The sequence below is a fragment of the Prinia subflava genome, chromosome 1, assembly GCF_021018805.1.
Source record: "Prinia subflava isolate CZ2003 ecotype Zambia chromosome 1, Cam_Psub_1.2, whole genome shotgun sequence".
Lineage (NCBI taxonomy): Eukaryota > Metazoa > Chordata > Aves > Passeriformes > Cisticolidae > Prinia > Prinia subflava.
Window position 1 is genome coordinate 1,141,598 of NC_086247.1, and position 25,818 is coordinate 1,167,415.

Sequence of the window (25,818 nt, forward strand, 5' to 3'; positions counted from 1 at the left end):
TCCACCATGTGCCTGAGAGGACCTTGAGTAGAAATTATTCCAAAGTCTCGTAGTATGGTGCTTACTTGGGATATTCTAAGGAAGAACAGCTCTCCTGAGCCATCCAGGTAGCCAGTGGGAATTTCCCTCTTGTAATCCTCTTGTCCACATCGTGAATTTCTGTGACTCTGGTCCCCATGTGGGTTTGATCCAAGAGAAAGTCTTGGCATTGTTTCCCTGATTTAAGCTCCCTCTCTCCACACCCCATCCTGAAGATGATGTTTTTTAGACCAGAGCTATAAGAAAATTTCATCTCTGGTACAGGAATGGTGGTCTTGGGTCATCTGGTCCCGTTTAAGCCCTAGTGGTCAATTCCTTAATTTCTGTCCATGGAATGGGATAGTGGGTAGGGTTTGGGTGCCTCTTGGTGCCATCCAGCTCCATGCTGAGCATGGAATGCTGCTGGATTCTTTCTCCTCCAGCACAGATGAAGCCGTGGTCTTTGGGGAGGTGGGAGAAGTGGATGAGTGCCAAACCCATCCGGCTGGATCACCCAAATGGGCAATCCAAGGAAATCAACCACATGCCTCGATGCTCGTGCACAGCTTGGGCTGTGAAATTCCTTATTTATAGGAACTTAACGGATCCTGTAACAGCTTCAAGCAGATGAACGCATTTCTTTAAAGCAACAGCAATGTTCTTCCTCCTCAAGGGAGAAAGTTTTAACTGAAAGAGGGAAGATTTAGAGCAGAGATAAGAAAGAAATTCTTCCCTGTGAGGGTGGTGAGGCCCTGGCACAGATTACCCAGAGAAGTTTTGTCTGCCCCATCCCTGGAAGTGTTCAAGGCCAGGTTGGATGGGGCTTGGAGCAACCTGGGATAGTGGAAGATGTCCCTGCTCATGGCAGGGCTTCAGAACCAGATGATCTTCAAGGTCTCTTCCCACCCAAACCATTCTGGGATTCTCTGAAGTCGCTTTGAAGGGAAAGAGCTGGGATAGAAACAGAACCGAAAAGACCGCACACGTTTTCCTCTTCTTCCTTCCCATCCATCCTGCGCTTTGTCGAGCGACGGATAAAAAAGGGGGGAAAAAAAACAACCCACCCACCCACAATAATCTATAGCAACTGTCAGCCAGCAAACTACTCCCATTTCATAGGGATAGGTTGGATGTCAGCGTGGGATCGATGGCTCTCGCGCCGTAATTATAAAAACTCGTGGGTTGTGTTGCTTGAGTGAGTTTGGGAAGAGTAGGGTCTCAATCTTCCCTCTAATGGGGCTTTGGCAGTCGGCGGCGCAGCGGCTTCGTCTTAGTCTGACAGTGTTGTCATTAAACACCAGGTAGCGTGGAACAACAGGGAACACGGCTCCGGAGCGGCCGGGAACACGCGGCTTTGACAGGAGTGATTTGTCATCGAGGAGCTGCCCAAACTCCTGAGCCTGGAGTACGGGCGGCTGCTTAAAGTGACTTATTGCCCCTGTCGGCGGCTGCAGTTGTGATTTGATAATCGGTAAATGTTTGTCAAAGATGAATTCCCTCCCTGATGCAGTGCAGTGCTGGAAAAGCAAATGAAAAGCGGGGAAAAAGAACATGTTGGATGGATTAAAGACTAGGGCAGGATAAGGGTGATGGGAACAACAGGTTTCCCTGTTAACTTGGCATCCTTCCTTCACGGGGGGGAAGTGTTGAGGTTTGGGATACTGGGATGGGGACTCGCTGTCAACGTGGGTGCTGGGGACCAGGAGTGCTGCAACATTAATTCCATTTCAGGAAAAATTTCTTCATGGAAAGGTCTGTTAAGCATTGGAAGGGGCTTGCCAGGGAAGTGGTGGAGTCCCCATCCCCAGAGATGTTCGAGGAGTAACTGGATGTGGCACTCAGGGCTGTGGTCTGGGTGACAAGGTGGGAATCGATCACAAATTGGACTCGATGATCTTGGAGACCTTTTCCAACCCTAATGATTCTGTGATTATAAGGAGTGGGGTTTTTTTTCCAGATTTCGAAGATCCTGGAGCTGTGTTTGGTCTTGAGGGACTGTAGAGTGATGGGGAGCAATGGTTCTCCTTTGCTTAACCACACGGAATCATGGAATGGTTTGAACTGGAAGAGGTCATCTCATTCCAACCCCACCTTCCATAGTCTGAGAACCATTGTGGGGTGTCTGACTTCAGCTCTGTCCTCCTCTGTCTGGGAGGTTTCAAGAGAGGGTTTTTGGTAAGCAAAACGAGGTTCTGATTCTTTCTTTCCATGGATGTGATTCTTTTCTGGCTTTTTGGCAAATAGTTCCCTCAGCAAACCTGTGTGCACCTACTCAGTGGTTACAATTTGTAGCTGAATCCCTTTGTTTCTCATTGGGATGGATTTTGAGCCTGTCCATCGCCTGCTTTATATCAAAGCTTATAAAAGGAGAATGAAAGGGATCTTAATGAACCTTCTGCCTCCAAAGTTTTCCTCCCATCTCCCTGAGTTTATCCAAGTTCCTCTGCTGAATGCCAGAGTCAGGTCAGGTTCTTTTTAAGTGGATACTTAGGAAAGCTAAAAGCTGGGTGGCCTTCAGCTGGATAAGTGGCTTTGAGGGTGGGGAATACCTAAGAGATTCAAATTTTTCCTTGTTAAATTTAAATAAAATAAAAAAAAAAAAGAAAAAAAAGAGAAGTCAATCCTAAAGCAGGAATGCAAATGGAATTCCAGCCCGCCGAGCGCTCCCGTCGTTTCCCGAGGCAGAGCCACCTCTCCCCGTGCCACGGCGAGGCGTGAACACGAGATCCCTGAACCCATTTGATTGTAGCCGGGGTTTTTCTGGTGTCTGAAGTGCTGGAAACGATCAAGAGCAGGAAAAGTGGAGTGATTTATTAGACTCATAAAAATTCATACTTTGTTATTCCAGTTGTCTTCCATCTGCAGCTTGTTAGAACGAGCACCCCTGGCAGCTCCCGCCGCGAGGCCGGGGGGAGGAGGGCATTTATCAGCTTTCCTCCTGCCATCGCGCTCTCATTTAGAGGAATGGATCCAGCTCCTGGAAATACATTAATAATCATTCACCAAGGGAAGGGGGGAAGGAAAACCCACCACCCTCTTTTGTTATAATAATAAGGGTTGTGTTTGAACAAGGGCCGATGCTCCAGAGACCCATTCAGGCTCTTTAACATGGGCTGGAGCTGGGAAAACGGTGTTCAGAGGCTTCAGCGTGACCTCCTCTTGCCAGTCCTGGTGGATAAGGTGGGGTCTCCTCATCTTTGTACGGCTCTTCTGCTCCTGTGATGTTTGGAAAGGCCATCCTGGGGCTTTTTGGCAGTGGGGATGAGGATGTGACAGAGCTGGTGGGGTTACTGGGAGGTTGGTGATGTGTCCTGCTGTCCCCACCAAGACCTTGTTGGACCCTTCTGTCTCTGCCTCTCTCCATATTTTGGGATTGGAGGGAATAAACCAAGACATTTGCTGGTGTTTCTGTTGGAGCTGGAATATTGGGTTTGGAATTGCAGGACTGAGTCAGAGGCATGGTTCTTCCCATTATTTTCCATGGCTTCCCAAATCACCTGTCTCCAGGGGCTGGTGGGACTGAAGTGACCCAGACCCCTTTGGAAAATTATATGGATTGTTCTTGTGTGGATAAATGTAGGATGGCTTCGGTTGGGAAAGATCTCTGAGATCATCGAGTCCCGACTGTCCTCCAGCACTGCCAAGGCTGCCACTAATCCACGTCCCCAAATGCCACACCCACACATCTTGAATGGTATTCCACAAAGGATGGGAAGGGTGTGGAGCATCAGGAGCAGCTGAGGGTGCTGGAAGGGTTCAGCTTGGAGACAGGGAGGCTCAGGGGGAATCTCGTGGCTCTGCACAACTCCCTGACAGGAGGGTGCAGCCAGATGGGGGTCAAGGGAAAGGACAAGAGGAAATGACCTCAGTTTGTGCCAAGAGAGGTTTAGATTGGATATTGGAGAAAAGATTTCTTCGTGGAAAGGTGGTCAGGCATGGGAATAGGCTCCCTTGGCAGTGGTGGAATTGCCATCCCTGGAAGGGTTCAAAAAATGCGTGGGTGTGGCACTTGGGGACGTGGTTTAGCAGTGGCTTTGGCAGTGCTGAGGGAACAGTTAGACTCAATGTTCTTAGTGCCCTTTTCCAACCTAAACCATTCCATGATTTCCATGCTGGATGTTGTGGCATCCTGGGAACACCCAAACCCCAAAGACACCTCATCCTCTGAACCAGATCCACTACAATCCGTCCCGTGCAGGATCCCAGCTGTTAATCCTAGAAGTTAGGATTGCACCAGTGGGCTGGAAAGGGAGTACAGGTCCTCAGCCTTTTGGGAAGCTGATCCTGAGTGTCTTTTGCAGCATTTTTCCAGGGAGTTTCTTGGGGCTCCGTGACTTTCACATCTGCTGCTTTTCTTTCTGCTTCTCTCCTGTCACGCTGGCTGCCAGTGTTTCCTTGCTGTTGGATTTCTCCTGGCTGTGCCATCCCCAGCTTTTCCAGATGCTCTTCTCCTCGCTCCCCTTCTTTCTTCTCAACAGCTCAGGGATCACTTTGTTCCCCCATGACATCTCCACGCATGGTGCGCTTTCCTAAACCTTTGGATTTTTGAAAGGCTCTAATAAGGTCTCCCTGGAACCTTCCCTTCTCCATGCTGGACAGCTCTCCCGGCTGGCTCCAGAGCAGAGGGGCTCCAGCCTTTGGAGCATCTCCATGGCCTCCTCTGGACATGCTCCAGCAGCTCCACATCTGTCTGCTGTTGCACCCCAGAGCTGGATGTAGAATTCCAGGTGGGGTCTCCTCTAAGCGGAGCAGAGGTGCAGAAATCCCTCCCTTTCCTGCTGCTGGAATTTTTCTCTTGAAATTGTGTGATTTTTTTCCCCTCTCTTTATTTCCTGGAAACAAAAGTTCTATATTTTACAGCTAAACCCAGGAATTTTGGATGCAGTCCCATGGAATTTATTTGAGCAGGATATGTGGATTTGCCCAGAGATGTTGTGAATCCCCATCCCTGGAAGTGCCCAAGGACAGGGCTTGGAGCAACCAGGTCTAGTGGAAGGTGTCCCTGCCCAAGGCAAGGATTTTGGAATAAGATGATCTTTAAGGTCCCTTCCAAGCCAAGCAATTCCATGAATTTCATACTTTTCGTGCTAAAATGGGTGTTTCCTTACGGTTCATCTCCAAGTGCCAGTGCCCAACGCGGCCTCATTTCTGGTGGATTCCCTGAACTTCCTCTTTTCCTGTGGTGCGATTGACCTAAAGGAATTAGCCAAACAGATTTGATATTAATTTCCCAAATATTCCCAGCTGAAAGCAGCTGACATGCTAAGCAAATTTTCCAACGGGTTTGGAGCCCTCTAAAATGTTTCAGCTCCAAATCCCGCCCTTCTCCTGTCCTCTCAAAATGTGACAACCGGAGCAGCTGCCGTGCTCCGGGTCCCAGGTAAAGCACTTTGGATCAATTGGATTTATTTCCTATTAAGCAGCAGTTTGTGATCATAAAGCATCGTTTACACGCTGGCATAAAGAGCCGTTGCTCTTGAAAGAGCTCGGAACTGAATGAGTGTGAAAATTAAATTCTCCTCTTAAACCCAAGGATGGTCCTTTTGGAAGCTGATTCCAGTCGCAGCATAATTAACCTCTTGCTGTGCCATTCTGTGGGAACATATTGAACCTGCTCCGGGATAATCATCCCTAATACTGGTGTCTGCTTTCACACTGAATTCCTAACAGCATTACAGTAATCCCAAAGCTTTTGTTAACTCCAGGGACTTGGCCAAGTTGGCAGCCAGGACAAAAGGTGTTGTAGCTGTTTGGCTCAGGGTTGATGCCATCCAGGTGTGGTGGGACAGGAACCACCAGAACCATTTGCTTTTGGGTGGAGGAGCTGTGGTGGAACTTCCTTCAGGTTTCCCATGGATTTATCCCTGTTGAAGGCAATTTCCAAATGCTTGGAGCAACCTGGTCTAGTGGAAGGTGTCCCTGCCCATGGCAGAGGGTTGGAACTCGATGGTGTTAAATCCATCCATGATTCTTGTTTGAGCCCAACTTCTCTCTGTCTTTCTCAGCTTTTCCCTCCATTGCTCTTCCCTTCCCATCCACAGTTTTTCTCATCCAGGGCAGCAAGTGCTGTTGGTGATAATCCCCAGAAGGTTTGGGTGTTCTTCCACCTCTTCACCCAATGATGAACTGAAGTCTGAGACTAGAGAAGAGAAGGATTCAGGGAGATCTTTGAGCCCTTTCCAGTGCCTGAAGGGACTCCAGGAGAGCCAGAGAGGGACTTTGGACAAGCGAATGGAGTGACAGGACAAGGGGGAATGGCTTCCCACTGCCAGAGTGCAGGGTTTGGTTAGATGGAATATTGGAAAGAAATTCTTCCCTGGGAGAGTGGTGAGGCCCTGGAATGGAATTCCCAGAGAAGCTGTGGCTGTCCCTGGATCCCTGGAAGTGTCCAAGGCCAGGTCGGACAGGGCTTGGAGCAACCTGGCTCTCGGTTGATGTGAAGGACAGTTCACACTGGGATTGGATTCCAAATCCCTGTAATCTGTCACAGCAGGAGTTAGGCTGATCCATCCTGGCCATCACAACTTCCTGTGGTGCTTCTGCTGTCGAGGTTGCTCCTGGCTGCAAACTCCTCTGCTGTCCCCAAATTTGTCCTTGGACCTTCTTACTAAAATCCCGAAAAGCTCCTCCACCACCTTCCCGTCAAACACGAGGTGGGAGACAGTGCAGAAGGATCAGATCCATTAGGGAATGGTCTTGCAGGGATGTGGGGACCTCATTCCATGCCTTGACATTGGTGACTGCAAACTCCACATAATGGAAGCCAGCAGCAAAGTGTTTTGAGTCAGGGATGCCTTTTTCCATGGAAAAGAGGGAGGTTTGATCCCATACCATCCCAGAGCACCACTGGATGTGTGCGGTGGTCCTGCTGCAGCCTGGGATGTCTTTGGTTATCCCCCTTCCTTCTGGGATTTGAGGATAATGGTGGATTTTGCTGAATCTTCCCTTCCAGACCTGGAGCAATTCCTATGGTGAGGGATTCACCTTCATGTTGGGAAATATTTACTTCCAGAAAACCCTTCAGCAGAGGTTTTCAGCTCTTTTTGGAGCTGCTTTGGGTTCCAAGTGTGAGTTTTTATCCCATTTCAGGAGCTGGGACATGCTGGTGTCTCCTTCACACCTGTCCTAGTAGTCCTTAACTCTTTATTTTTTCCTCTCATGCCTGTTTGGAAAGAACAATTTGGTTTTATCAGAGGTTTTTATCTCTCTTTTGCTTTTTTCATTGGGGTAGTCCTGCTGCATCCTTTTAATCTCTGAGGTTTTCCCTGGTGCTGGGTCAATCCTGGCAGCCTATCCAAGGTTCAGCTTCTGCTCCCCAGTTTGCGTTTATCCCTGCTCCTGTGTCACTTCCAAGTGCTGGAAGATCAATGTACCTGTCACTCACTGCTTCCCGTTTTGCCTCCGATCAGGATTAATGGCACAGCCCGGCTCTGAGCCCCGATGGAGACACACAGGAAGGGTTGTGGTGGCCAAGGATTGACAGTGGGAGACCTTGTGGCACTCAGGTCACAACTAAATTTAGTGTTTTCCCCCATTCCTGTGCCTGTACAGGAAGCTTTTCTACCCCATATCCGTTTCCAAAAGCAGCAATGATCTCTTGGATTTGGGAATCTGCCCTCTGAAGTTCCCCTTGTTTGTTTAACTTCCTTTTTCCCATCAGTGTCTGAGCAGGATTCACTCCACCGATATTGTGGTTTCCCTAATCCATCCAGAGCAACATCATCTCCCTCTTGCCTCATGGATTTAGAATCACAGAATGATGGGATAATCATTAAGGTTGGAAAAGAGCTCGGAGATAATCAAGTCCAAATGTTAACCCATCACTTCCAAGGCCACCACTAAACTCTTGTCCCCAAGTGCCACATGAACGCTGCTTTTAGAGACAACTTTCACTAGACCAGGTTGCTCCAGGCTCCATCCAATCCAACCTGTGCCAGGGCCTCCCCACCCTCACAACGAAGAATTCCTTCTCAATATTCCACCTAACCCTGCCCTCTGGCAGTGGGAGGCCATTCCCCCTTATCCTGTCACTCTAGGTTGTCCAAAGTAGTTTCCCATCTTTCTTTTAAGCCTTTTTTAAGAGAAGGTTTCTCCAGACCCTTCTCCAGGTGAAATATTCCAGGAGCCAACTCTTTTTATGCTCTCCCTGCTTCAACAATTCCCAGGGGGCCGATTCCTGGTACTTCTCCCAGGAAAATAAGAGAAGAAATAAGGACCCTTGCATCCAACCCCTTTCCTAAGGGATGCATGTGCTGGTGGCTCCTGGATCATACCTGCTTGAAGCACCCTGGTAAGAGATTTTGGCAACAGATTCTCAAGGTCAGCATTGGACAAGAGGAAACAGCCTGAACTTGTACCAGAGGAAGTTTTGTTTGGATATTAGGAAAGATTTCCTCATGCTTGGGCTGCCCGGGAAGTGGTGGAATTGCCATCCCCTGTGGGATTTAAAAGCCGCGTGGATGTGGCACTTGGGACATGGTTTAGCGGTGGCCTTGGCAGCACTGGGTTGATGACCTTAGAGGTCTTTTCCAACCTTAACAATTCTACATTTACAGTTTTTACACCGGGATTTTCTTTCTTCCCTGGGAACGGGAGGCGCGAGCGGTGCCCGCGGGATTCGCGGCTCCGCAGAAAGCCCCGAGCTCAGCAGCGCGCGGCCCTGGCTGATAAATGATGCTCATATCCCATTCGAATATGATGCAAGCAGTTTTTTTGTAGTTTGTCTTCCATGGCGGTAGTAAAGTTTTTAATTAGGAAAGCTAATGAGATCGATTAGTCATTAGAAGTGACCTCTGGATCGCGGCGAGGAGTGGGGATGTGTGCGCCGGGCTGATAACGGGGGACGCTGGGGTATTGTTTGTAATAAAAGCGTGAAGTGTTTGATTTGAGTGAAATGTGCCACGGGGAATACATCACGCGGAGAGGAAAAAATTACAACCCTGGGAGCCTGTAATGAAGGGAATTAAACCAACATCCTGTCTAAATAACATGATTATCTACACAAAACCCCTCAGCTAGCAAGTAATAATAGAAAACGGAGCTCTTCGTAGAGGCTCTTTGAGGAGGTGGTTAATGCCGGAGTCGCGCATCAGGCACTTTCCAAGGAGCAGCTTCGGAATGAATACACCATCCAATTACCTCTGGGAATAGAGTTTACCAGGTGCCAGCCTGTTTTGGGGAGGGAGGAGGAGGAGGGGGGATGCCTGCAATAATTTGGGAGCTCTCTTTCTTGTCAGGCAGGAGTTTGATGCAGTTCTGGGTTGATTGGTGGCAGCTCGAGTTTGAGCAGGGGGCAGAAAAATGTTAATTGTGTATTCAGCGAATTCCCAGCTTAGTTATTCCGTGAGGTCGGAGTGGAGGAGGGAAAGGGGCAACTTGTGCGGGTGGTGGCTGGGGAGGATGTGGGATTGTGGCTCTCATCCCTTCCCTGCTGGGATGGAAGTGCTTTGGGTACGTGGTTGGTGCTGTATCCATGAGAGGTTGGGTGTGTCCACGTGTTCTGGGTGACAAAAGTGACAGAAGGCAGATTTAGGTGGGATATTAGGGTGAAATTCTTCCCTACGAGGGTGGTGAGGCCCTGGCAGAGAAGCTGTGGCTGCCCCCATCCCTGGAAGTGTCCAAGGCCAGGCTGGACAGGGTTTGGAACAACCTGGGATGGTGGAAGGTGTCCCTACCCATGGCAGGGGGTGGAACTGGGTGGTCTTCAAGGTCCCTTCCAATCCAAACCATTCCATGAGTTCGTGATTTCAGGACAGTCCCACCATCACCATAGCTGGGATTTCATCGTGTGTGTGGTGTTGGTCCCTGCAGGGGTTGGCTCCTCTGTCCTTTTGTTGTCCCCATTTTCCTGTCCTAAATACAATTCCCTGAAGGAAAAACCTCTTAAGTTTGCCCGTACTCGGGAGCAATTTTAATTGTAATTAGAGCTTCAGCCTTGCAAGGGCTGTAAAAGCCCACGCAGAGGTTTGGTCACTGCCCTGAAGAATTTGATGTGCTACAAAAAAATCCTGGGATGGGGAAAGAGCAACGAAATCCCATTTGCTTTCCACATTCTTTCCTCTCTCCCTTCTTGCCTCACCTCTAAAGTGACCTCTGAAGTGCCTCACCTCTAAAGTGGCTGCAATTCCTCCATCATTGAATCATCAAATGGTTTCTACTGAAAGAGAACTCAGAAGATCCTTTAGTTCCAGGATTTATTCCATGGGTTCAGATTGTGGAATGTTGTGAGTGTCACCTTTATCACGAAAAATTCCAGTGATTTTTCCGTCATGGCAGAGCCTGGTTTTTGCCTTTTCCCATCACCAGGGGTTATAACTTTTTTGCTGAATTTGGGAATGGAAATTTGTGTTGCCTGAGACCCTCCCAAAGCCAGCACAAGTCATCAGCTTGTTGGGAATGTTCAAGAAGGAAGATATTCCCTGTATGAAACTGTAAAGATGTGGATTGATGTTGCCACTGTTGCAGGGAAATGAGGGAACTGTTCCCTCCTTTCTAGGGAATGCTGTCAGCTCTAAATATATTTCCCTATTTTTCTTAGTTTATCTGGGAATCCACCTTATTCTCCCTCCTCTCACAGAGACAAACATGGGGATGGATCTAACGTTTCCAGTGGAAATAACAATCCCACTTTTCCCCTCCCAACCTCTCCATAATTTTAATGAGAGTATCTCCAAGAAAAACAGCCGGCCCTTTAAATCAGTTATAAAACCCAGAGACCGAGGCTCAGCATGGAGTGTCAGCTTTAATTATCTGGGCAGTTACAGCTGTATGTTATAAAAGTCGGGCAATTAGGTGCATTCCTGAAAGCTTGGGGGAAAAAAAAAAACCAGCTCGTGGAGGAAAACCACAGTCAAACATGGAACTGTTAATTGCATGAAACATTCTGTGGAGTAACCCGGGATGTAGATCATCCTGCAACATAGAGAATCCAGGAATGGATAGGGTTGGAAGGGATCTTCATGCTCATCCGGTTCCCTGTCCATGAAAGGGACCTTTCATTATCCCAGGTTGCTCCAAGCCCCGTCCAACCTGGATGTCCACACTTCTGGGGATGAAAAATATGATGAAGATGCCAAGGATTAAAGGCATAAATTTATTTCCAGTGTGGATATTGGGATCAAGGTGTTGTTGTTGAATCCATGATTCCTGTGGTGGAGTTTTGCTGATGGACCAGTTCCAAGCCCATCCAGACCTTTCTGTTTCCACCAGTTGTAGTGGTCCCATCCCTGAAACCTCATCCCTTTTTTCAGGTGCTAAAAAGTTGGATGTAGGGATTAAGTTGGATGTGAGACCAATAACTTGATCATCGTCAAGGTCTTTTCCACCCTTAAAAATTCCATGATTCTGTGAGAATGTCGATGACATCCCTCCTGTGCCCATCCACACCTGAATTTCAGGCCCGTTTTTCCATGTTTTTTCTCCTAGGATCCAACTTCCACTTCGTAAGGAGCCCCCCGGCCAACAAGGTGATAAAAACCCGCTACAGAATCGTGAAGAAGAACGTGGTGTCTCCAGCCTTATCATCCTTCACCAGCCCCATTCCCACCTGGAAGACCAGGCGCCCCGTGACATCCAGGTAATTCTTCCATCCCTGGAATGCAGCTGGTTGGGATGTGGGAGCCATGGGAACTCCCACGTTGGCTCCGTGTTTTTCTGTTGCGTCTTCGCTTTTTAATTTCTCTCTTTGTTTGGTCCGCTGTGAGTTTATTGACTTAAAGTATAAAATCATATTAGGAATTGTGTTATCCCAAGCTGGTGCCAACAGCTTATGCCTTTGGCTTCCTATTTATTCCCTCTTGGAATTAATTGTTTCCATGGAGCAGTTAAATAAGCTGAAAAGAGGATGAATAAATGTGTGGATGTTGGTGATGAGGGGGAGCCTGTTGGATGCTCTGAATTTACACCAGGATGTAGTTGCTGTTCCAGATTCACTTTATTCCCAATTATCTGGACAGGTGGAACATCAGGAAATATTTTTGTCACTGCCAAGAGAAGGGAGGCACTGAAGCTGCCCTACCCTTGGGTTGGAATATTCCTAAATCCAGAGGTAGAGATGAATCCAGGGAGCATCTCAGAGGCCGAGACCTGGAGTTTGTGTAGAAGCAGGAAGCTCGTGCAATAACTAATTCTTTAAAACAAAGTGTGATTAGACGTGATGTGTTTGGTGAAAATACAGATTTTGGCTATTTTTAGGTCAAGAATAACTTGTCCTGCAACTGAAATGTCAAGAGTCTTGGACAGTATTTTGGGCAAAGAGAGTCTGCTCTGCTCTTCTCTAGGGTTGTTCTCCCTGCTCCGGGTGGTTTCCTCCAAAAGTCATTCCCCAGCAATGCCCTGGAGATTGGTGGCTTTTATGGTAGAGCTGTGGAAGGGCAAAAATCGTGGTGATTGTTTTTAAAGCCTGACTTTGCCTGATATTTCCATTTAAAAGTTAATTTTGGAAAGTGAATTTTGGTATTCTTAAATCGGTATCTGAAGGGAGGGTTGGCTTTGGAAGAGTTCAGGGTGATGACACAAAGTATGGGATAAACAGAGAGGTTGGAAAAAAGGCTGGGTCGATTATTTTGTGTCTTTTCCAAGCTCTTGGTTGAGAAATTCCTCATCCCCTGTACTCTACTGGTCTCAAAGTGCTTCTCCCAGTATGGAAACTGGGATCCTTTTGGGTTCATGGTCAACCTTACCTGCACCACCTCCTCCTTTGTCCTCACATTCTACATTTGTCTGTGATATTTTCCCACCTGGGTGCCATCCCTGAGATCCACAGGTCTCCTTTTCTTCTGGATTTTCTCCTGCAGTTACTGCTCCACTTGGAGGTGCCACCTCCATTTGCACATCCTTTGGGCCAAATTCCTGCATTTCCCTTTCCAAAAACAAACCACGTCATTTTTTGCCTGCTCCATCGTGCTGCAATTTCATGGAATCACAGGATGTCTGGGTGGGAAGCGTCTTTTAAGATCCTTGAATTCCAACCCCTGGGTTGGCAGGGATAAGGCAGCCCCAGCTTCCCTGGGAAACCTGTGCCAGGACCTCACCACCATGGAAGTGTCCAAGGCCAGGCTGGATGGGGCTTGGAGCAACCTGGAATAGTGGAAAGTGTCCCTGCCCATGGCAGGAGGTTGAAACGAGGTGGTCTTCAACGTCCCTCCCAACTCTAATGATTTTGTAACTTATTTAATAGAAATATTTAATAGAAAATAACTCATCCTCCAACTGTGGGGCTCAGCTTCTTCCCTCACACCTTGTTACTCCAGATCTGGATAGTTGATGGAAGGAGGATCCATGGTGAGATTCAAGGAGGGGAAAGCTTCAGGCATGGAATTTGGAGCAGGAATGTCTGGGATTTGTATGGTGGCTCCTGCTCAGCCCAGCGGGGATTTTCCAAGGAACAACCTCGTTCTGCTGTGATTGGCTGAGAGCTCCCACTCGTAGGATCATTTTCTCTGTATTAATCTCTGACTTCATTAAATTGGTGTAGTTTAGATCTTACAGCTGCTTCAGACAAATCTTGATAAAATGCCATCAGCAAATTAAAACAATTATGTTTTAAAGAAGCCATAAATCTCCGTCTCCCAATTACCTTCGTTGGGGGTGATCAATCATCCGGCCTGTCTGGAGAAAGCACATGGCAAATGCTTCTCCTGGAGTTTTTACAGGATTTTTTTCTCCATCGTTCCTATCATCATCTTGGATCTGTCACAAGCAACGTGCCAGGATCTGCTTTTTCCCGATTTTCTTTGCTCTTTCCAAAAAAAAAGAGAAGCTCTGGTGACGGTGGGACACCCCTTTAGTCACCTCAGTTTTATTTTTCATACTGAGTGGTCAATTATTTTTAATATTCCTATTTTTCATTTTAATAATTTTACTGTTTTTACAATAATTCGATATTTTTAGTATCCTCTTCCCCTTAAGCCAGCAGTGGGATGGCAACTGGTGTTGCTGCCCTCCACTGCTACTCCCAAACGGGTTCCCAGCTGGCACTAAGGAGTGATTTCTTCCATGAAGTCCAAATTTTTGGATATCTGGAAGTACCATGCCAGAGTTTTACTTTGTTGGGACATCCAGGATGTCGCCCTTTTTGCCAATAAATCCCCAAATCACCAGACTAAGATGAAGAGGGATGTGGCTTTGGGAAATGAGTGACAGGGAGAGTTGCTGGAGGTACCTGATGTCAATCCCTCGGGAATGAATTCCTTCCTCCCCTTCTTGCTGGGTTGTGTTAAACTCAGCCCTGCCGCTGACTTTTCTTTGAGGCGATAGGTGGGAGTATATTTTAAATTAATTTTACTCCACTTTTTGTAATATTTTTGTTTTAAATAGATTTATAAGCAACTCGGGGCCTATTTCTCCAAATTTATGAAGATAATTTTCACTCTCTTGATAAGGTGAAATTTACACCTGCTATTTCCATATTAATTCACATTGCTAAGTGGATCTAATTTTCTTCCGTTCTTCTATCTGGTGAGTGTGGCCTTTCCTAATGCAATTTCCCCTTCACTAAATCACTGTGATCGGGAGTCATGATCGAGTTAAATTAACTTAAATTAATTTACTTAATAAGAGCTCCAGATCATTGTGAATGAGGTTAAGATTTATTGATTCTCCTTTTCACTCCTTCCCCTTATCTCCCGCGGCTCTGCTGGGAGCGCAGCTCACAAGGGCTGCGATTTGCTGGCCTTAAATTTCGGTTGCTGCTGGTGACATTGAGGTTGGTCCTCCCTTAAAAATCCTGGAGGGAGATGTCCTCTCTCCTCACAGCCTCCCTCTGCTGGGAAAGGGATGAAGGATCTGCCATGGAGGAGTTGGGATGGATGAAGCGTCGCGCTGAGATTTGACAGTGATGCTTCTCCTGCTTCCAGGAGTCCACGTGGATGTGGCCACCAAAAAAATGGGATGTCCACATGTCATAGACCTTGCGGGGTTGATGATCAGAGGGATGGAGCACCTTTCCAACAGGGAAAGGCTGAAAGAATTGGAATTGTTCAACATGGAGAAGAGAAGCTTCAGGGTGACCTCATTGCCGCCTTCCAGTGCCTGAAGGGGCCGACAGGAAAGACGGAGAGGGAATTTTTGCAAGGAGTGACAGGACAAGGGGGAATGGATTCTCACTGAAAATATTAGATTGGATATGAGGAAGAAGTTCTTTCCTGTGAGGGTGGTGAGACCTTTGCACAGAGAAGCTGGATTCCCAGGAAAGTTGTCACGGTCCCAAAGCTTCCAGAGCTCAAGGAGCATTTGGACAACACTCTCAGGTGCAGGGTGGGATTTTTGAGGTGTCCTGTACAGGGCCAGGAGTTGGACTAAATGATCCTTGCATGTCCCTTCCAACTCAGAATATCCTATAAATCCTTCAGAAGACTCCAGTTCTCCGTCTGGAGAGCCAGAACCACTTTTAAGAAACATTTTTGGGAGCAGAGAGCCCCCAAGTTGAGCTTTTAGACCCCCAGTAGGGGAATGAAACACTGACCCACTTTGATGAGTTTTCTCCTCAAATCCTGCTGCAAGTGTGGAAAACAAAAGTCACCTGTCTGCAAATAATGAGTTGTGTCTGGCACTGCTGGGGAAACTCTGATATTTCTTCCTGAAAACTTTGCGGCGCCTCTTGAGGGACAATCCTACCCCTCCAGCACTATAAATAAGTAAAGAACAAGATAATCCAACGTTTGTCAGAGAAATGCCAGCTCAGGAGAAAGGAACTTGTCAGTGGAGGATTCGCTCGTGTGGTTTAGTTTTGTTTTCTTTTTTCCTTTTATTTTCTTCTCTTTTGTTCTGTTGCGTGGCCTGGAGCGTGTTGAACGGATTAAGATGGAAACAGTTGTCACCGTCACTGGAGGTGTTCAGGAAATGACTGGATGTGGCACTCAGCGCTCTGGTCTGGTTGGCAAGGTGGTGATTGGTCAAAGTTTGGACTTGATGATCTTTTCCAGCCTAAATGATTCTGTGATATGGTGATTACAAGGATTTTTTCCCTTCGGTTGCAAAGATCTGAAGCCTGTAGGGATTCGAGCTGAAAGATGAAATGGGTGATGCAGGTTTTGAAATGGGGCTCAGCCACAGTGGTGGGTGCAGGGGCCACTTCCCTGGGAAAGGGGAAATCTGAGTGTCCAAGAGGAGGAGGAACCACCATCCCTTCCAGTCATCCTCTGCAGGAAGTTGGGATGTTGTGTTCCAGGTCACTTGGACACGCCAACCTCCTTGTGCCATCCCTTCCTTTCCTTCACAGTGGGTGGTTTTGAGTTTCCAATTTCCTTTTTGCGCCCTTAACAACTTCTTTTAGACACCAATTGCCAACTGGCTGATCCAACTCATGAATCCGTTCAGAGAGTCACGGAATAGTTTGGCTTAGAAGGGACCTTGGAGGAGCATCTGGTCCAATCCCATGCCGTGGGCAGGGATACCTTCCCCTAGACCAGGTTTTTCCAATCCCTATCCAGCCTGGCCTTGAACACTTCCATGGGATGGGACCATCCCTTTCATGCAGCCCCTGTCATCCATTCCCAGGGAAGCCTTCCCAATTTTTCTTTCCATTTTTCTGACATTCCTTGAATGCTGTTGGCAAGTTTCCCTCTGGAAGTGATTTCACCACCTTGAGATAATGGAAATCGTGTTGTGGGAAGGGCACTTGGCTTCCCCTCTGTGATAGATAATTTTCCATGTTATTCCAGACTGGGTGGAACTGCAGGTGCCAGTCCTGGTGTGCTGTTAGAGTGTAATTAACCCTTTCACCCTAAATCCATGGGAATCTGATGGAATGGGAATGGTGGGTTAGAGTAGAATCCTGTGTTGCCCATTGGATGCATTCCAGTTCCTGTGCCTCATTCCCACAGAACGGTGTGGTTGACTTGCCATGGATGAAATGAACATGAAAACTCAATAAATCCCCTCTCATTCGGGGAGGAGAACGTATCCCTGGGAATTCCGGGGAAGAAATCTCATCCTTTACATCTTCCTCTTGTTGTGTTGGAGATTGGGACAGTCAGGGTCTGCACGGAGTCGTCCACCATGATCCCACTGGTGGACAATAATGGGTTAAACCAGACTAATTCCATCACTTCTGAGCTTTTCGGTTGCACTCTGAGGGTCCCTAAGAACTCCATGCATTCAGGAAACGGGATGGGGTCACCCAACAACTGTGACACCCCTGGGAGCTGTTGGGAGGTGCTTGGGATACCTTGGTTGATCTTTGTACAACCCAACGTTGGCTTGGGGTGGTGCTGAGACTCCGGCACAGGATGCCCAGGGAAGTTGTAACTACCCCATCCCTGGAAGTATTCCAGGTGAGATTGGATGGGGCTTGGAGCAACCTGGGATGGTGGAAAGTGTCCCTGTCCACGGTTGGAACTCGATGGTTTTTAATGCCCCTTCCAACCCAAACTGTTCTGGGATTCTTTGTTCCCGATCCCGGAAGGTCAGCGGTTGGAGCTGAGAACAGAGAGCAGAGTTTGGGGCTGTAATTCACAGCGGGTGGAGAAAATCCATATTTCTCCGGTGCTGGGGCGTCATCTCGAAAGTTGCAGAGAAAACAGGGAAAACTGTTAACGTCGGCTTCCACGGTGGAAAATTGCCGAGCGCTCCGACGGGAGAGGCTTTAATCGACGTTCCCATATATTGCGAGCAGACAGGGATGGGCATTTTAAAGATCTCAGCAAGTGCTGTCTTCCCTCCTTGATCCATTTATTTTTTCCAGTGGTCTGTAGCTTCTGGGGTCCAAGAGGTGGGATCCCAACCTCCCACAGACCAGTTTGGAGCACAAACTGGACGGAAGTTGTGAGCCAGATGCTGCTTTGAATAGTGCAAGTGGTTCAATTTCCCAGTTTTATGGGGTTTCAAGCACAGCTTTTCATGTTGTTTATTTAATTGGGATGATGCTCCAGTGGGATTTCACCTCCTGGTGCCGATTGCTCCGGGATCTTCCCGCATGGAGGTGAGGGAATCGTGACCAGGGGGCAGAGGTTGGGACACCGGGAGTTAATTTCCTTTTATCAAGATGATAAAATCCCCCCTCCGCCTTCCCGGCTTTTGCCGCGTTAATCTGCGAACGGAGTCGGAATGTGACGAATGGCCTTAAAGTTCCTGTCAATTTTTTTCTTCCCAAATTCATTTGACATGAAAGTGAGAAGTAAACAGAAAGCCTGTGGTTAAGCAGATAACTTGGAAAGCCTTTTCCATCACATTTAAAAACGGCCGTGTCATGGATTCTGCGAATTGGCGGCTCCTATTTTGTTTGATTTTATTTTGTCTGTGTGGTAAATTTTCTTTTAATAATCCCGACGTGGTTTGACGAGGTTTTAGGCCTCGGATTTTTTTTGAAGGGATGTTAAACCATTCTCCAAAATGACATCTCATTAAAGTGAAATTCATCTGCTGGGATTGGAGTCGTTACAGGCAGGAGGGAACAGTAACTCCCATTTGGAAATCCATATTTTTTGTTTCTATAGGAAATACTTTTAATCGCTTTAATGAGGCTGGGATGAGATGCACAACCCGAATTGTTTCGGAGCAGCCCTGACATCTGGCCCAGCATAATCCAGTTTCTGTTCCAGACTGGTTTAGAGGCTTTAGAAAACAATGGCACCTCTTTGGGGCAAAGCTGGGGATTAATGCTCCCTGTTCCTGGTGCTCTCCTCCTTCCCAAGAGACGGACGCTGGGGAAAAGTCACTCCTCTCTTCTGTCTACCTTTGATTTTTTTAAAATTTTTTATTTCTTATTTCTGTTTCTTCTTCCCCATTTTTCTTTTCTCTTTTTCCTCTTTCCCTTTTTTTGTTATTTTCTTTTTCTTCTCCCTTTCCCCCTTTTCCTTTTCTTGTTTTCCTCTTTTTAATTTGTTTTGCCTTTGCTATCTTTTTTCTTTTCCCTTTCACTAGATTTTCTTCCTTTACTTTTAATATTTTTTCTTTTTTTGTCTTCTTCCTTTTTCATCTTCTTGCCTTTTTTCTCTCTTCCTTTTCCTCCTTATCTCCTTTTTCCCCCTTTTCCCATTTTTCTTTACTCCTTTTATCTCCTGCCCTCCTTTTCCCATTTTTCCCTTTCCCTTTGTTTTTTCTCTTTTGCTTTATTTCTTTTTTCTTTTTCCTATTTCCTCTTCCCTTTTTTTCTTTTTCTCTTCCATCCTTTTTTACCTTTTCCCTTTTATCCTTTTAATATTTTTTCCTTTTTTCCTTTTTTCTTTTTCATTATTTATTTGCCTTCTCTCTTTTTATTTCCTTTTTTCCTTTATGTCCCTCTTTTAACTTTTTCCTTTTTTTTTCTCTTTTCCCATTTTATCTCCTTCCCTCCTTTTGCTTTTTCCCTTCTTGTTTCTTTTTCTTTTTCTTTTTCCTTTTTCCCTTTTTCTTTTTCCTCTTTCCTTTTTTCCTTTTTTCCTTTTTTCCTTTTTCCTTTTTTCCTTTTTTCCTCTCCCCCCTTTTTTCCTTTCTCTCTTTCCTCCTTTTTTCCTTTCTCTTTTCCATTTTCCCCTTTTTTTGTTTTTCCCTTTTCCCTTTTTTTTGGTTTTTTTCCATTTTTCTCTATTTTCCTTCCTCCCCTTTAAATATTTTTTCATATTTTCCTTTATTTCTCTTTTTTCTCCTTTTCTTTTTTCCTTCTTCCTCCACTTTTCATTTTTTTTCCCCTGTTTTTCTCCTTGTCCTGCTCCCAAACATCTCTCCCAGCCGGTTGCTTTCCCACCTGGCAAACTCAGTTTTGAGTTGTGCAGTTTCCAGCGGGATTCAGGGACTCCACCACTCTATTCCCTGCCCTGACCCTCCCCATCCTCCCAGTCTACCCAATCCTGTCCAGTTCCCGGGCACCTTATCCCGGGAGGTTGGATTTTTCCTGCTTTTCCATGAATTCCAAGCTGCCGGTGCTGTGGGGGGAAGCGCTCCCGTTCCCTCCTCCTGGGTCAGCCGCAGTAATCGAGCTCCACTTGGGAGGAAGTAATGAAACCAAAATAAAAGCGGGACTCAGGGGTTAATGACCAGCTCTAAATGCACATGAACATCCTTAGGAATAATGGGATTTTCCTTTTTTAATTTTGGTTAATGGAGTCGTCGTGTTTCGAATGGATTCCATTAAAAAGAAAACTGCCACATCCGATCCCGGGGACAGTGAGGGGTTATTTACTCGGCAGGGTTGTTGTGTGGATCTTGGATCAGCTCTTCCCCGGAGCCTGGAGCATCCTTGTTCTGTAAACTGGATCTTTTCTTCCTGGGAAATCTTGCAGCTTCGTCCCGTGCTGGAGCTGTGTTGGGTTTGATGATCTGAAAAGGCTTTTCCAACTCAATCCATTGAGAGTCCCCAGTATGGCACTGGATGAGATGTTGGATTTGCTGCACCCTTTGGCATGAGATCACAAAATCCCAGGATTGTTTAGGTTGGAAAAGACCTTCAGGATAATCAAGTCCAACCTAAACTCATCTCTATCTTGTCACCCTGACCAGAGCACTGAGTGCCACATCCAGCTTTTCCTTGGACACCTCCAGGGATGGTGATTCCACCGCCTCCCTGGCAGCCCATTCCAATTCTACTCTTTTTTTTTGGTGAAAAATTCTTCCTAAGATGCCCAAGTTGGATGGAAATCCCCTGGAAGTCATCCAGTCCATAGCCTGGATAACATAATTGGAGTCTCTGTCCCATTTTCCCCCCATCCCAAACCAAATTTGATGGTGCAAAACCACTGTCGGAGAGCGCGGTGCCTCCATTCCCAACTGGAATCAGGAATATCCTCAGTGGGATTTTCACCTGGGTCAGGACAGAGTTTAAAAACTGGTCTCCTGAGTGAGACATCTTCAGTTGCTGGGCTTCACAGACCAGTCTTGGAGGTTCAAACTCAACCCCTGGTAGATAAAACCATTCCCGAGGATGTTCAGCAGCTCCTGGTGGACTTGGGAATTGTCCAGGCCAGGCGGGAGCAAAGCAAGGGATGTGGTTTTGCTGGAATGTGTTTGATTTGCAGTGTGGATTTCGGATCCTCAGCACCACATTGGCTCTCTGGATCTACTCTGAAGGGTCCCCACTACTTTTGGGGTGCTGTGGGTCAGGGAGAAGGAGATTCTGGAACCCCAATGGCATTTGCAGCCAAAGGATCCTGCGGAAAAAGATGAACTGAGATAAGTGAGATAAAAAAAAGGAGACTCTACATTCCAGGAAATGCTTGTTTGGAGAGGTGCAGGGGACTTGTGAGTGAGGAATCATCTCCCAGTTCCGTCGGGGTGCTCCACAAGCATTCCCAGCCCCCAGGGCTGGACAAACCGAGTGGAAAGATCCCACAGGGACTGAAACCAGCCTGGAATGCTGTGGCGTCACAGAGCAGAGGTGCTCGTGGTGGTGCCACTCCTCAACGAGTTCCTGGGCAACATCTTCTTGCCTGGCTGCTCCCACCATTCCATTCCCATGGAATTTTGGGTTAATGTATTTTCCTTAGTGTTTTCAGTCGGCTGAGAGCACATGCACAGGCGGCTTGAGGAGGATTTGCTCAGGAGAGGTTTTTATTAGCCAGGATTTCTTTTCCTCCTCTTTTGTGAGGCCCTTCCGTGCTTTCCGAGTCCAGCAGCTGTCAGAGAAAAGCGGAACATCCTCAGCGAGGAGCTTTAGAGGGATTAAAACTTGGGAGTTTGCAGCTGTGGATCAGGGTCAGGAATGGATCATCTGGTGCAGGAACTCAGGTAGGAGAGAGGAAAATGTGAGCTCAGGTAACCCAAGAGGTCTTCTCCAATGTTGGGTGGCATCTCCAGATGTTGGGACACCAGATTGGAGATGGTTCTTCCCATGCCATGGTGGAAAAAGTCAAAAATCTGCTGAGTGCTCTTTTTCATCTTCTTGCCTTTTTCTATTTTCCTTTCCCTCCTAATCTTCTTTTTCCTTTTTCCCCCCTTTTCCCATTTTTATTTCCTCCTTTTATCTCCTGCCCTCCTTTCCTTTTTCCCCCTTTTCCTTTTTTTTTTTTTTTCTCTTAGGCTTTATTTCTTTTTTTTTTCCCTATTTCCTCTTTCTTTTTTTCCATTCTATCTGGAGCCAGGCTGGGAGAGCTGGGAATGTCCAACCTGGAGAAAAGAAGGATCCAGGGAGAGCTTAGAGCACTTTTCAGTGCCTAAAGGGGCTCCAGGAGAGCTGGAGAGGGACCTGGGACAAGGGATGGAGGGACAGGACACAGGGAGTGGCTTCCCACTGCCAGAGGGCAGAATTAGATGGGATATTGGGAAGGAATTCTTCCCTGTGAGAGTGGTGAGGAGCTGTGATGGAATTCCCAGAGAAGCTGTGGCTGTCTCATCCCTGGAAGTGTCCAAGGCCAGGCTGGATGGGATTTGGAGCAACCTGGGATAGTGGAAGGTGTCTCTGACCACGGCAGGGAGTTGAAACCGGATGATCTTTAAGGTCCTGTCCCTCCCAAACCATTCCACGATTGCATAAAAAATGTTAATTATGTTTGTAATGCTGTTTTTTATGGATTAGTGTGCAGGGTCTGGGATGGGCTCCGAGCAGTCAGGGCAGATGCCCCTGGAAGGAAGCAGAGGGTTGATCCTTCCTCATCCAGTCTTGGGATACATTTGGTTCCAACTCCCCCAGGGACTGAGTGTGGTTCTGTTGGGATTTGGAATTGGTCTCTAAAACCCTTTAACCCTCTTGGTGCTGCTCCCCCTGTCCTAGGGCATCCATTTATTCCTGCCCAGGTGCTCCAGGATAAAATCTCTCATGGGACCACGAAGTTCCAAGTTCAGCTCTTCCTTTTCTCCATCCAAATTCCCTAAACACCTGCTGTAATTTTAAATAAGATAAATTTTATGGGATATTATTCACCTTTTCTAACCCAAACTTCAACAGCAATGGAGTAGCTTGGCCAGATGAAATCTCCCTGTGGATAAAGTTTTCTAAATTGGCCACATGCTGTATTTAAAACTCATTTTGAAGTGGTTTGGAGCCTTCAGAAGTGGTTTTTCTAAGGCTAATTATCCCTCCTAACAGCATCCCATTTGGAATATATTTTCCCGTGCTGGATATTTACACACTCCCTGTTTTTTTCACCTGACAGTGACAGCTGTGGGAGTGAGGAATGTATTTAATTCCTAAATATCTACTCTAATAAGAGATTAGTAATGGCAGAGCTGCTTTTTTTCCACCCTTTTCCCAGATGGTTTTCCCTACAGAGGGTCGTAACTTCTCCAAGCTTTTGGCAGATCGAACTCCGACATTTCCCTGTGCCAATTCCAGTGTGAAAGTTGGGATTTAAAAGAAGAAGCACCCAAAAAAGGAGGAAGGGGGAAGCAGAGCATGGCTGAGTGGCAGCTCCACAAGGCACAAATTCCCTGAATTACTTCTTATCGTGATAAAATTGGGATAAAATTGGGATAAAATTGGGATAAATTCCTTTAAACTTTTCCGTGAGCTGCTGCACTGAGCCGAGTCCAACTGGTGCCAGCATCTGGGCTGAGCTCCGGGCTGTGCCCGGGCAGGTCTCGGAGCTCAGGAATGAGCAATCCAGTTTTTGGGGGCAAAAAAGGTCACTTGGCAAGTGTTGGAGCATCGTTTTCCACTGATTAATTCTGTCCAGGCTAAGTAAACATTTAGGCTTCTTTCAGGCTGAAGGATGGATCCATCTGTTTCATCCTGGTGGGAGAAATCAGGGAGTATCCTGAGCTGGAAGGATCATCAAATCCAACTCCTGGCCCTGTATGGGAACAACCCCTCCCAAAAAGATATAAAATACTCTAAAAAAGCTGGACAAAACTCCTGGATTAGCAAATGCAGAGGGATCCTAAATAAGATCTCCGAAAGCTTCACTGGGCATCAGGATCCATTTTCCAGGAGCTAGAAAGGAATGCAGTGGAAGGAAGGAAAGGAAGGAATTTGTGCATCTCTCCCATGGGTCAAATTTCACCCTTGGGCTGAGTTAATGAAATTTCTAGTTGAGTTTAAGTGTCTGTTGTACTCAACCCGGAGAAAAATTCCTAAATAATTATATATTCATATCCAAACCGTACATAATTGTTTGGAAGACCTACTGGAAGGTTCCCTGCCCGTGGCAGGGGGTTGGAATGAGATGATCTTTAAGGTCCCTTCCAACTCAAATTATTCTGGGATTGTGTAATCAGCTTTCTCAGTCCCTGGGTGTTTATTTCCTTCTGCTGCCTTGGAAATAATTGGAATTAGCTCGTTAATACCGACTAATATCCCTCCTACCAGGTCTGGTCTCCCCCCAGCAGAGCACTGAGATTTTCCTCTTTCTACACCCAAATTCTCTGTCTGACGGAGCTTCCTTTGGGATGAGGCCGTCGTGTTCCCTTCCAAACCTTGCTTTTATTCCATTAGGGAATCCAGTCTCTCCTTGGCTCTTCCGGGGCTGGATCCTGGCACCTCTCGGTGTGGATTTCAGCCCTTGGCACTGGCACAGCCGACCATCTGCATCCGGCAGCTTCCCTGCTCCTGGTCCATCCATCCATCCATCCCCAGGTGCCAGCCGGGCTCCGCAGCATCTGCAGCTCCCGCTGCCCTCCGGGCTGGCCTGGAAGGAGGATTTGCAGGAGGATACGGGGAGGTCTGAGAGGTCACAGCTGTTAAAGCTGGGAAAGTGGGGGGAAAAAAGAGCAGAGGGATTCCCGAAGTTGGCACGGATCCCGCGGCCACCTGTCCGTGAGCAGGAATGGTTTTCCAAGCTGAAACAACGTTTTGATTGCAAATAATTTCCTTTAATCCACCCCCCCTGCCAAATTTGTGGAGGTTTAATAATTGTTTCTGGAATTGTTGGTAGTGAATCCAGGTCTATGTTCCTGCCATCCTCTGGAGGATGTAAACGTAGGCAATGAGGGGTGAAACCCCAAAGCTGTTCCAGTTCAGGATGTTTTGTGTGGGAAAAGGTTTTATGGCTCAGTGAGGAGGAGCAGGGAGTGTCGAAGGCGATGTCTCTGCTGCTTTAAATTTCTTTTTAAACGCAAGGATAAAAGGGGGCAAAGGGGAAACGTTGTTTGTGTCATGGGAAGGAACTTTGTGGGAGTTGTGGGAGACAGAGAGAGTGTTTTCCTGTTCCCTCCCTCTAACAAATTCCTGGTCTCTTCTGCATCTAAAATAACGCTGTTGCAACCCAAATCAGGGTGTGGAATAATGGAATCATTGAGTTTGGGTAAAGCCCTCATTGAGTCAAACCATTCCTTCATCCTGCCAAAGCCATCACTAAACCATGTCCCCAAGTGCCACATCCACACGGCTTTTGAATTCCTCCAGGAATGGTGACTCCATCCCTGCTCTGGGCAGCTGTACCAGGGCTTGATAACCCTTTCCATGAAAAAATTCATCCTGATGTCCATCCTGAACCTCTCCTGGCACAGCTTGAGGCCATTTCCTCTTGTCCTGTCCCTTGTTCTCTGGGAACAGATCCCGAATCCCACCTGGCTGCACCCACCTGTCAGGGAGTTGTGAAAAGCCAGAAGGTCCCCCTGGAACCTCCTTTTCTCCAGGCTGAGCCTCCCCAGCTCCCTCAGCCACTCCTGGTGCTCCAGACCCTTCCCCAGATCCATTCCCTTCTCCACACACTCTCCAGCTCCTCAATGTCTGTTTTTCTGAACTCCCGGGTTTTTAAGAATAAAAAGCTGACAAATGAGGAGGAAGGAAAAAGGATTTCCTTGTACAACATGTGAAGATGTGGGATTAGAATCATGGAATCATGGAATGATTTGGGTTGGAATGGACCTTTGAGACCATCCAGTTTCACCCCCTGCCTAGGTCAGGGATGCTTCCACTATCCCAGATTGCTCCAAGCCCTGTCCAACCTGGCCTTGGACACTTCCAGGGATGGGGAAGTCCACACTCTCTCCAGGCAGTTTGTTTCAGTCCAG

General features: G+C 47.1%; 1 protein-coding gene across 1 annotated transcript in view; it reads left to right on the forward strand.

The window, feature by feature from the left end:
• Nucleotides 1-25,818, forward strand: part of ZC3H3 (zinc finger CCCH-type containing 3) — a 127,828-nt gene that overhangs the window by 38,837 nt on the left and 63,173 nt on the right. Inside the window, exon 4 of the mRNA XM_063402933.1 lies at nucleotides 11,443-11,593. Coding sequence (XP_063259003.1) covers nucleotides 11,443-11,593 — 151 coding nt within the window. The remainder of the gene's footprint in view (nucleotides 1-11,442; nucleotides 11,594-25,818) is intronic.